This window comes from Anopheles coustani, chromosome 2 (genome assembly GCF_943734705.1).
Source record: "Anopheles coustani chromosome 2, idAnoCousDA_361_x.2, whole genome shotgun sequence".
Lineage (NCBI taxonomy): Eukaryota > Metazoa > Arthropoda > Insecta > Diptera > Culicidae > Anopheles > Anopheles coustani.
In genome coordinates, this window is record NC_071289.1 from 65,808,047 (window position 1) to 65,820,093 (window position 12,047).

General features: G+C 44.9%; 1 protein-coding gene across 2 annotated transcripts; it reads right to left on the reverse strand.

Moving 5' to 3' along the window:
- Window positions 1-9,388, reverse strand: LOC131266340 (catalase). 2 transcript variants are annotated; one of them, XM_058268813.1, is made up of 2 exons: window positions 9,210-9,388; window positions 1-1,696 (listed from the first exon to the last, which is right to left on the reverse strand). In XM_058268813.1, the coding sequence occupies exons 1-2, from the start codon at window positions 9,261-9,263 to the stop codon at window positions 236-238; spliced, it is 1,515 nt and encodes a 504-aa protein (XP_058124796.1). In that variant the 5' UTR covers window positions 9,264-9,388; the 3' UTR covers window positions 1-235. The 2 variants fall into 2 exon arrangements, with proteins under 2 accessions (XP_058124796.1, XP_058124797.1); XM_058268814.1 differs by having other exon boundaries at window positions 9,201-9,388.
- Between the last annotated feature and the right edge of the window lie 2,659 nt (window positions 9,389-12,047).

Genomic DNA, 12,047 nt, shown 5'->3' on the forward strand with positions numbered 1-12,047 from the left:
TGCGCTTTATGTATTAACTTTATTGAAATAGATTACAAAAATAACAAAAACGTGATCATCAATGTCTCGCTATAGAATGTGATTGCTCCCATTGGGCGTGTGGATTGTGATGACATGAAAAAGAATATATTTGCGAAACAGTTCCCGACCGTGTGCCATACAATGCGGCTATTAACATTCCCGCGGTTTAAGCTTTAGAAAAACCTTACATCATACCCGCGCTTTGCCTACCATCTTACAGGCTAGCGTTTTTTTTAAGCTTCAGTCCCTCGGTCAGCTGGCGGCCGAAATCGGCATCGACCATCGCAAAGTTCTTCACCGCACGCTCCTGCAGGAATGGCGAAGCGTTGCGCAGGTGACCGACGATGTTGTTGATCAACCGGCGGCGGCTAGCGTCATCCAGCACGCGCCGATAGAACACGGTCGCCTGGGAGAAATTGTCCTCGTCGGCCGTCTCGATGCGCTCCACATCGCCCGACACCTTCCAGGGCGAGTTTTGCAGCTTGTGAGCGAATGGGCACGTTTCGGGGCCGTTGAACGAGTTCGGGAAATAGTTCGGTGCTCCGGCCTGGTTGTCGGTGCTGTTCATCGGACCGTCGCGCTGGTAGTTGCGGGTGGCCACCCGGTATGGACAGTTCACCGGCAGCATCAGATAGTTCGCACCGACACGATGGCGGTGAGTATCGGCGTACGAGAAGAGACGGGCCTGGAGCATCTTGTCCGGGGACGGTTCAATGCCGGGCACCAGATGCGACGGGGCGAACGCCGCCTGCTCAACTTCGGCGAAGTAGTTGCTCGGGTTGCGATCAAGCACCATACGACCGACTGGAATAAGCGGGAACTCACTCTGTGGCCACACCTTGGTAAGATCGAACGGATTGAACGGCACCTTCTCGGCCTGCTCGAATGTCATCACCTGGATTTTGAGCGTCCAGCTGGGGAAGTCCTTCTTCGCGATGGCATTGTACAGATCGCGGATGCTGTAGTCCGGATCGGATCCGGCCAGTTCGTCCGCACGCGACACATCCATATTCTTGATGCCCTGGTCCGTTTTGAAGTGGAACTTGCAGTAAATCGGTTGACCCTGGGCATTGACCAGCTTGAACGTGTGAGAGCCATATCCGTTCATGAACCGGTAGCCGTCGGGGATACCACGGTCCGCAAACAGGAACATCACCTGGTGCGTCGTCTCCGGCCGCAGCGAGATAAAGTCCCAGAACATGTCCGGATCCTTCAGGTGCGTCGACGGGTTGCGCTTCTGCGTATGGATGAAGCTCGGGAATAGCACCGGATCGCGGATGAAGAAGATGGGCGTGTTGTTGCCCACCAGGTCCCACACGCCCTCGTCGGTGTAGAACTTAACGGCGAACCCGCGCGGATCGCGGGCCGTATCGGCGGAACCGCTCTCGCCACCGACGGTCGAGAAGCGGACGGCGAGTGGCGTCTTCTTGCCGACCGACTCGAATATCTTCGCCGCGCAGTACTGCGTGATGTCGTGCGTCACCTCGAAGTAGCCGAAGGCACCGGCGCCCTTGGCGTGGACCACACGCTCCGGAATACGCTCACGATCGAAGTGGGCTAGCTCGTCGATCAGGTGCACGTCCTGCAGCAGAATCGGACCACGTGGGCCCACCGTCTGGGAGGCTGTCTTCGTGCCAATCGGAGCTCCATGGCTGGTGGTGACCTTCGTCTTATCCTACAAAGATCGGAGAGCACAATCCCATTGGGGAACATTTATTAGAATGGATTTAATAGAACAGGTCAGAGTGTTTGCGAGTCGTTCTTGTTCCCTGACCCAGATTCAAGTGAAATAGATAATACAAAAAAAGAAGCACAATAGCGCTTGGTTAATGATCACATTTTCCGGATTAAATTTGATTTGTTTGAGCAACATTTAGAAACGAAAGGTAATGAATTTGCAAAAACATTCAATTTTTACGCTCCCTTTCACTTTGCTCTTGATTTTTAAGTCACGGGATGCTAGCCCATCTGTAGCCCATCATCTACGCATTAAACCTACGACCTTTCATCGACCCCCCGTACAAGAAGTGCCTCATTAAGAGTATGTTCATGTTCAGATCACCGAAATCAATCGATGTTACTGGAAGGGAAAAAATCATCCCGAGTCAACATACGCACGTTCCCTTTCAAATACACACCACGAAGGTAAGAGATTTAGTTTAAGATTCCATTTCACCGTTCATTTCATCCAGTGCCCATGCTCTCCGCCATAGGCCATGTTCCGCCAAAGCTAAGCCACCAGCCACGGATTGACCCAGATAGAATCGGAGTACCGGGTTTGTTGGATCCCACACTCGGAACAACCGAAACACCGATCGAATCGGGGAGATTGGAGAAATTTTTGGGAGTATACTTTCGAATGGCGTGCAGGCAGACACGGGAGAAATAACCGTTTATTCTGCGTGCATTGCTTTTTGAGAAATTGAACCTCTTTATTGTGTAAAATAGTACAACTGAGTACAAAACCAGACACGGTTTAATATCGCACTATATTTACTTTTTATAATTTAATTTTATTATTATTAATTTTCAATCTTTTTCAGTATTTCAAGCACAAACAATATTTCCATTCGGCATTTATTATTTGCTATGAAACAAACTAATGTTTTGGACTTGTTGAACCACCATTTACTATCCATTTGCGTGTGTCTGTGTTGTAAAAACATCGTCTTCCGCGGGCTGTCTTAAACGGTGGTGTTGTCCACCACGCCAAGCTCAATGGTAATTATTCGCACCAGTTGCGCTTCACAGCCGAAGCCCATCGCAGGAAATTTAATTTGCAAATGATTCCTCCTTCTTTTGGGGCCCCGCTGCTTGTCGGAAGGAACTTGGCTTGGAAACCCTTCTGTATAGTGCTTGAGACAGTCGGTCACGGTTCGTCGGTTTTGGGACGCATTCGTGTGCAGATATGGCGTGGACCCGGTGGATGGTTTCCAATGAATTATTCAGCAACGATCCTCGGTGATCGCAGGAACAAGGGGTTGTTCTTTTGCAAACTACATGCAGCTTTTACCTGTTGCAATAAGCTGGTGGAGAAGGTTTGCCAGAGTAAAATAGAATAACATAGTAAGTAAGAATACATATTCTGCTAGTGATCCTGTATTTAGTTTTTGCTTGCAGTTTTCCGAATTTGTTTTTGCATGTTTTCTTACACGACATTTAGCTCAACTTGATGCTCTTTCGCCTGTCCTTGACTCACTCGCTCGTTTAAGTCATGCAATTTTAACGGCGCGGAAGAAGTGGAAAAAATGGTGCCACAAACAAGTGCTATGACGAATGGCTCCTAAACACGTTACCGGCTTGTTCTAACGCGATCGGAACTGGGGCAGAAAAACGGTCTAATCAACACTGTTCATGTTGAACGTTAAAACAACCACAAATTTAGTGCGGTGAAACTTGAGCGTAAAGTAGAAAATGCCTTCTTTCAATTAGCACTCCGACGACTTTGACGGAATAGAACGGAATGTGAACATAAAATGGTCACCTTAACTGCAGCACGAGGACGTGGCTGTTCTCGAATCCGAATGACGCTAGTATTTCTATAAAATCTCGGTCCACGGAATGTGCCCTACATCGCAATTGTATGAAAATATGTTGATGCAATTAATCTCCAACTAGTTGAGGCGAACAAGGCGAATAACCATGTATTGTTGTTTCTTCGGATTTGTTTACAAAATTTTATCGACCAGATCAAATATGGTGGAATACTATCTTTGCAAAAGCAACTCCTTAGCAAACAACTACCAGAGAGCGCCATACAGCGCCGATGTCGTAAACACGGATAGTCGTCTATCTAACAAGATCTTGTTCCGGATCACCTAAAACCGGTCTTACAACATGGAAAAGTGTTATCAACAAATGTTAAAAATATAAAATTCCAAAAGTAAAGAACACAACTACCATAAACATATTTTAAAGCAAACATCTAATTTATCATCTCTAAAATGCAAGTGAACAAGGTATTATGTAAACACTGTTGCTTCGGGGAGCGTTATCATGTTACTAAGCTCGAATGAAACGCGATTTTTTTTTATCTTATCAGCTTACACGGCAATTTTGAACGGGTCATCAAATTATGAAAGCCCCCCGGGCCGAAAATATTCTCTTAACAGTAAAGATTTGAAACGGTTTTGTTTTTCACCTCCCAGCTTGTGAATTGTCTTATCAGCAGCGTTCGCACTTCGAACACACAAGGTTTGTCGGTTTGAATCGATGTGCAGGATGTAATGAATATATTTAGGTTGAATGCAACATAAATAAAAGTATAGAAATGTTCGTAAGACATAGGCGATCTTCACTCTACTTAGCCGCAAAGGCAGATCGCCTCACCGGCATTTTTCTCTCAAACATTAATAAACTAGTTACCGGCAGAAGTATGCGGAGTGGCCGTTTAAACAAGTAAAAAATAAAATAAAAACCATCCCGTTCTGGGACCGGTTCGGTGTGTCTTTGGGTGCGTTTCGCCACTCGAACGGCATACAAATGCATACCTGGCGTGGCGCGACACACCATCATCGAAAAGCAAAAACCGGTCACGATTAATTTCCGTAGGACGTAGTTATATGTACGCTTCCTCCGGTCGCTCGCTCCGGCCGTCCATGTCTTCGTTGGAGGCTTGTTAAGACATTTCAGTTCATTTGTTTTTTTTCTGACCACTTTCAAACTGCATTAAAATGCACGATATGCACCAACCATCTTCAATGATCGTAGACTGCTGCTAGCGATCGTCAAAGATCTTGTTTGGTTTTCATTCTGTTCCTGAGCTTCAAATTATTCACAGTTTAGACTGCAGTTTGGAGACCATTGAATGTTGCATATTTGCTGCGAAAAAATAAAATAGTTATTGGACATATTTTAAAAATTGCAACATCTTTTATGTCGATTGTTTCAACTTTTACAAATTTTTAAAACAACATAATGTACTTGTTGATTTTCAACAAAATCAAACAGCCTTCGGAAAGACGGAAGCATGTTTATCTTATGCTACACACATGCTATAATGATATTTAACGGTAAAAGCCGTACCACCTTATCTTTAACTGCGGCTGCACTTTTATTGCCGTACTTTCGCCATCGTTTTTTCTTTCTTGGTTGCTTGTGCTCGTGAAGTGAAAACACAATCGGGAACCAGCGCAAAAAATAAGGAAAGAATTCGGGCAGCCACATAAAAGCTAAAACCGATCGCGCTCGTCGTAGTGCGTCTCGAAAACCCGTTTTGTGGCCACTCTCCGTGCTGTACACGTCGTAGTAGGGAATGACTTCAAACTGACCCCAACCGGGCGATCACAGGCCCACGGGTTGCTTGCTCGAGGTACAAGATGTCGACAAATGAAGTGAACTGCCAATGGGAAGAAATATCTTCTGTTCCTTATTGCTTATCCACGATAGAATGGAAAGGTTGTGAAGTTTGTCAAGGGTTTGAAACATGTTTCTGTATGTTGATCTACAGTAGAGATATAAGCGACGAACCGTAAGGTCGCTTGTTATTTGACCGATTTGATTACGTTTCTGTTTTAAATATTTCAATCTTAGTCTCGATGAAACTCTCTAAGGTCCCCCCAACGGAGTATGATTGTCTGTTCGGCCGTTTGGAACCCCGCGAGTCCGCCTGTCTGTAGCTGATAATGCTCGGCTCATTATCATTGTTGATTCAAAGTCGTGCGATGGTGGTCTGGGTGGACGGTTGCGTTGCGCACCAGAAGCCGCACCAAACCGCACAAACAAACAGAAAAGTCCATATCGCAATGACTTGCTAACAAAGCCAACTGGTGGACGCAATAAGCTTCGCGACGGAGTTTCGCTGCTTGGCCACGGACACGATTAGCGATGTGGAGAGAGTTTGCAGAAACCGCGAACTGACTGGACACGATGCCATGTGAAACGCGAGCTAGTTCTAACCAGTGAAGTAGAACAGCAGCATGAAACTACTTTTTCGTCACACTTTCTCATTTCAGGCCGAGATATTTTCATTCCTTTTTTAACTGTATTTAAACACATTATTTAAAGTGTCTCTTTCAGCCAGAACAAAATGTCCCCCAAGGCCGAAAGAAAACGTTAACTAATGAGGTAGTTTCGAAACGAATTACTTCACCACAGGGCACCAATTCTGGGGTGGTTTGTTCGCTAGCACGGATACTAATTCCCGATCGCAATACTCGTTAGAAAGAAAATGGCTGCCCGGAACAATCTTCATAATTATTCAACATCCATCGCTATTGTAAATGCGCATTTTGCATATTCATTTGCATTGTATTGGTTTTGCAAGTACGGCAGCGGAGTGGCGCTCCTCACTTCCTTTCCCGGATCATACCTTGCCATTTTCGCAACTGTTATACCATGCAATGTGGGATTTAAGCCCATGTGCGATGATAAGTTATCTCCTAGGTGGCGGTTTTTTTGGTTTTTTTTTGATAAAGAACATTCTCGGTGTTTTTATGCAATTGCTTTAAGGCAGCCTTAAATTAAGTACCCGTATTAAGGAATTTTTAATTTCTTAATTTTGACATCGGTTACTTATTTTTGTGTGGACCTCTGAACCATTGGTAGACTGGCTTGGGTTTGACCTATTGACCGGCTTAACCGTACTTTGAGCAGTCGATTTTTAAGACTTTGCGACGAATCACAACGGTAAACAGGCGGTGCGGACTCGAACCGACCGGCCCTTATTAGGGATTAGGGACCCTTATCAGCCGGAATGATGATGGACGGAATTTTACCTTTACTTCAGCATTTCGTTGTATTTCGAGTAACAACTCTCCACCCCATGTCGAGCATCAGGGAGGTCAAGAAAAGCAAGCCCCCCCTCTCGTGGGTCAGTTTTTTTGGGTCATAAAAATCGATTTTGTTTGTCCAATAGTGTGTGCTTCCTTCGGTAAGGAGGTGTTTAATTTTAAATCCAGCGGTCTGCGGCGGTTACACAACGAAAGCAAGATGCCGGTATCCGTGTAACCGGTTGCCGGGTACGCCCGGGCTACACATGCCATTGTCACCGGCTATCGCCGATCTTAAGAGGTTGTGAGCCTGGCACGTTATAACTGGCGCGCGTTATCTTGTATCACTCACCTGTAGGGTCGATAAATCGGCTGGTGGCTTTTGCAGGAAAACATACATTAACTGGCTCCCCTCCCTATGGTCACGTACGTGATAGCCGATAGGAGGACTTTGACATCGAGTCAGCAGATTGAACCATAGCGATAGTGTTGATAAAACATTGCATGTCTTGTCGTCTTTACTGTCTTTCTGAAGAGAAAGAAGGGCCTAGCATTATGCTACCGGTTGCTCACGTAAAGGCACATCCCATCAAGATGTGAACCAGCAGTGTAATTTACAACAGCTTGATACGAAAACGTTGCCTTGTTTTACGCATGGACCAATAATTATTGGTCCTTTTCCAACGTGCGTGATTGATACGACACTTTAATAGTCATCAAAACGCCATCATCGTTTGACCAACTGATGAGTAAACTGTCGTCGCAGCGCAATTGGTGTATATCACACAACGAAAAGCAGTCAATCCCTTGAAATTGTATGCTGGTATTTTTATCCATAGCAATGAACTTTCTAGGGTCATTTGAAAGATCGGTGAATTGTAGTACACAACAATTTCAATGTACTGCCTTCAACCGTTAGTGTAACTGTTTGTGGCTCATTTTCAATTTTTCCAAGTTACTCACAAGTGTGAGAAAAGGGTATAAAACATCCAACGATCGATGGCTGTGACTCGATTTTCTCAACACCTCGATCACTAATTGATTATTCCTCCCAATGTAGCGAGTGTTTGTGATCGGTAGCCCAAGGGCCAAGATCTCGGTTGAGGACATAATTGACGACGTAATGGGTTTCGCTAATGACTCGCATGACCGGAGGTTAGTTTTGACGTTGTCTCCCTTTACAATTACATCAATAGTGGGTACCTGCTACCTGTTCCGAGATTGGTTTCGAACGGACAATTAACGTTTTATTTGCAATTCTACCAATGGCGATCATTGATTTATAATAAATGATCGATTCTTATTTACACCTTAGGAACAAGTTGTCTCGTGTTGTGCAATATTACATGGACCGTAACGCCCGTCTGGAAATCCTTTTACCTCGATTTCAGTTCTTGTTCACTGCACTTCTAGTTCATCAAGTTTCGATTACGATCTGGCAAATAATTATGCAATCCAGCACACTTTGCGAGCAAAAAAAGGCGGGCGGGAGGTAAACATTTGCCTCACTACCTATTATTTACTTATTGTTCCACACTCCTGAACATTGGCCCTCCATTCGATTGACCTTGAAGGAGGTGAAAAATAATCAAATCATTCAAATAAATCAGCTCCTTCAACCGGATATTTTATTTTCCTGCGATGGCCATCGAAGTGAAACCGTTGCGCAGGTTAATAACTTCCATTTTTTATTGTTGTTTATTTTGTTGTTGCAGCATATTAAATAAGAACCCCGTCTGAAAGACGCAATCGAGCTAGAAGATACAACTGGGGTTCTGGTGGTTAGCATCCACCAACAAAACTGGCTCGTATGTCCATTGAATCATGGCTGCTTAGTGCTGCTAATTTTTTTGCAAATCATTCCCGTCGAGACATGGTGGCCGTTGCAGCCTACAGTGATCGTAGTGTGCTAAGCAGAGGAGCTGCAAAAAAAAGGCAGCTTTGCGTTTAGTAAACATTTGCTTTCTGATAATGACGCTGTTGTTGTTTGTTGACTATATTTTTAAGTGTGAACAAAAATACTCGAAATGAGTAAACTAAACTACTACTCCACCCGGTTTTTGTAAAATTTTGATTCTTGATGCATTGAATCGAGGCCTACTAGTTAATCTATGAATGCAATGGCGTCGTTATTTGAAAGATGAATGAATTTACATTTTTCACGCCAAGTACATTTTTTCTAAATAGACACAACGATCATTCATTAGTGCTTGCACTGGATCGTGCAATGCGCATTTTCTTCTACTATTTAGTACTCGATCGGTAATAAACGATACAGCGACGGCGGGGGGGTGTTCTGCCATGTGTAAACGACGGCGTTTAACGTTGAATTGACAAATACACAGTTAGCCACCAAAGTTTTCCATAACTAAACCTAAGTAGCAGCATTCAACAGGTTTAACATGATTTTCCATGGCAATCACTTAGAGAAAACATTCGACCAACATGGGAAAAGTAGCACGTCCGAACAACACATACCTTCTGGGCTTCCTTGTACAGGTTGAGCTGGTTTTCGGCTGGGTTGCGGGACATTTTCGCAGATCACTGTCACAAACACTGGAGACGAATGAAAACTTGTAAACGATTTACAATTTCACAACAAGGCACTCGCAGCACAAAGATGTGGAGTAATTCTGTCGTTGACCGTCCACTAGAGTCGAATCACCGAAATGAAAGCAACTTGGAGATGTTGTGACCGTTTTTATAAACATTGACCAGCCTCGGACTTTGACATTATGTTAACACTAGTGTTGGCAGAATCGGGATTCGGAAGATTCGAAGATTCGATCCCTGGACGGATTCCAAAGATTCGAATCCCATTTGACGGATTCTAAAGATTCGAATCCCATCTGACAGAGTTTAAAGATTTGATTTGATTAGGATTCGAATCAGATTTGATTGGTTTGGGACTCGATTTGATTAGATTCCCTGGTGGCAAAATCATCATGCTTTCTCGTTCTGGTGGTATCAATTGTCAATTGGACAGAATGAGAAAGCATGATGATTTTGCCACCGGGGTTCTGGCTCGGGGTCCACACTACAGCGCGACGTCGCCTGACAGGAGTTAAACTCCATATAAAAAAAACCTTGCGCGATGTCGCGCGAATCGCGCTAGGTTTTTTTTTGCATGGAGTTCTGCGCCTGTCACTCGGGGTCCACACTGCCGCGCGACGTCCCGTTTCAAAAGTAGCCCAGTTCCGGCAGAACAATCGCGCAAGCCAAGCGCGACAGAGGTAGGAGAGTATGTGGAAATATTTATCACATTGGGGCGCAAACTCGGCTAAAATTTTTTATTGAATTTTGAGGTAGTAACTAGGTAAAACGGCCCGGTTACACGACCCAGTTACAGGACCCAGTTACAGGACCCGGTTACAGTGTCCATTTACAGGGCCCGTTTACAGGACCCGGTTTTAGGGCCAGGTAACACGACCAATTTACAGGGCCCGGTTACAGTGCCCGTTTACAGGGCCCTGTAACAGGACCCGTTTACAGATCTGGTAACACGGCCCGTTAACAGGGCCCGGTTACAGTGCCAGTTTACAGGACCCGTTTACAAGACCCGGTAACACGGCCAATTTACAGGGCTCGGTTACAGTGCCCGTTTACAGTGCCCGTTTACAGTGCCCGTTTACAGGGCCTGGTTATAGGCCCCGGTTACACTGCCCGTTTGCATTGCCCGTTTACAGGCCCTGGCTACAGGGCCTAACCTTATGGATATAGTTTAAATGTTGATTTTATTCCGCGTTGGTTATTTTCATCACGTTGAAGCACCACCTTTCCCTAGAGTAAATGCAATGTTCGAAAAAATTGTTTCCGTAATCATGAAAACGTTTCATTTCCCTCCTTTTACAAACTTTGAATGAAACTGTGTCTGCAGATTTCCGCTTTTTCCGGCAAAGTAGCCATCGATAATCAAAGTAACCATCAACTACCAAAAATTCGCTCATCAAATCGTTCACCCGATCAGAGCGCAACAAAAATTTCCCCTTCATCCTTAGTATCCTTAGCAATAGCAAACGCGTGGGAAAACCGGTATGCTGCAGTGCATCTCGTTTTCGCGCTCGCTTCGCTCGTTCGTTGCTATATTGCTATCTAAGCGTAAGAAAAGCGTTACATCAGTGCATCTCGCTTACGTGCTCACTTCACTCAATCGTGCTATCTAATGGAACCACTCAGTTAGCGCAATGTGTATAGCGATGCATGATATTTGTTTAGCTACGTATTGTATGTACCCTGAGTAAGTTTGGCGCTTCCACATTTGAAATTCACTGAGAAAACAAACTTAAACAAACAACGACGATATTTTACCCCGCCGTAGGAAGTATATATTTCCACATAATCTCCTACTTGTTGAAGAGCAGTTTGTTTACGTTTTGGCACCCGAAAAAACTTTGGTAAAAATATCAAATTATTAATTATTAAATATCTGAATTACATTTGTGAAGTCTAAAAATAAGTAGTACAACGAAAAATCCGATGTTTCGTGAAGAATATTCTTCTTCTTCTTTCGCTATGCGAGTCGGGGTATATCCTCCTACGCTAAGTCGAACGTTTGTTCCCTTACTCGTAATCAGAGGCGTACCGACTCTGTCCGAACTCCTATGAAGGGGCTCGTCCTTTAGGACCGGCTAATAATAGCCATATGTCCACCCGCCGGCCACGGGAGGGATAATTCCTTCCGTTGTCAGGACACAAGAACTCGTGGTCCGCTTGATTGACTCAAACAGAACGAGATGTGCGGCAGCTAGGATTTATCTGACCTGAGCTCCAGCTCGGCGTCACCACGCGGTCGTGCCGTAACCTTACTTTTCCGCTAACTACTTCAGGAAACTTATGCACTGCTAACATCCGCTCTGATGCACTTGTTTTGATTCGGTTTGTTTACGTTTTGTCCAGCTGTAGGTTTGTTTACGTTTCGAATTGACATTTGACAAGAGCTAGCGTGACGTCGCGTTTTTCGCTGCTTCTACACTAGCGCGATTTGTGCGACTTTTTTTTGTATGGAGTTCGGCCGCCTGTCAGGCGACGTCGCGTTTCGTGACGGGACGTCGCGCTGTAGTGTGGACCCCGAGTCAGGCGACGTCGCGTTACGTTTTTTTTTTTTTATGTGGCACGACATCCCCTAGTGGGACAAGGCCTCTCTCCGAAGAGAGTTTGTGTGACCGAAAGACGGTATATTATAGATCGGTGGTCAGCCGTTCGTATAACCGGAGGGTGCCAGACTCGAGATTCGATCCCACACCTGTGGTGTGGTGTTTCCTCGCGCTACCGCTGCGCCATGGGCACCCCCATATATCTCAAATACATTAGATATAT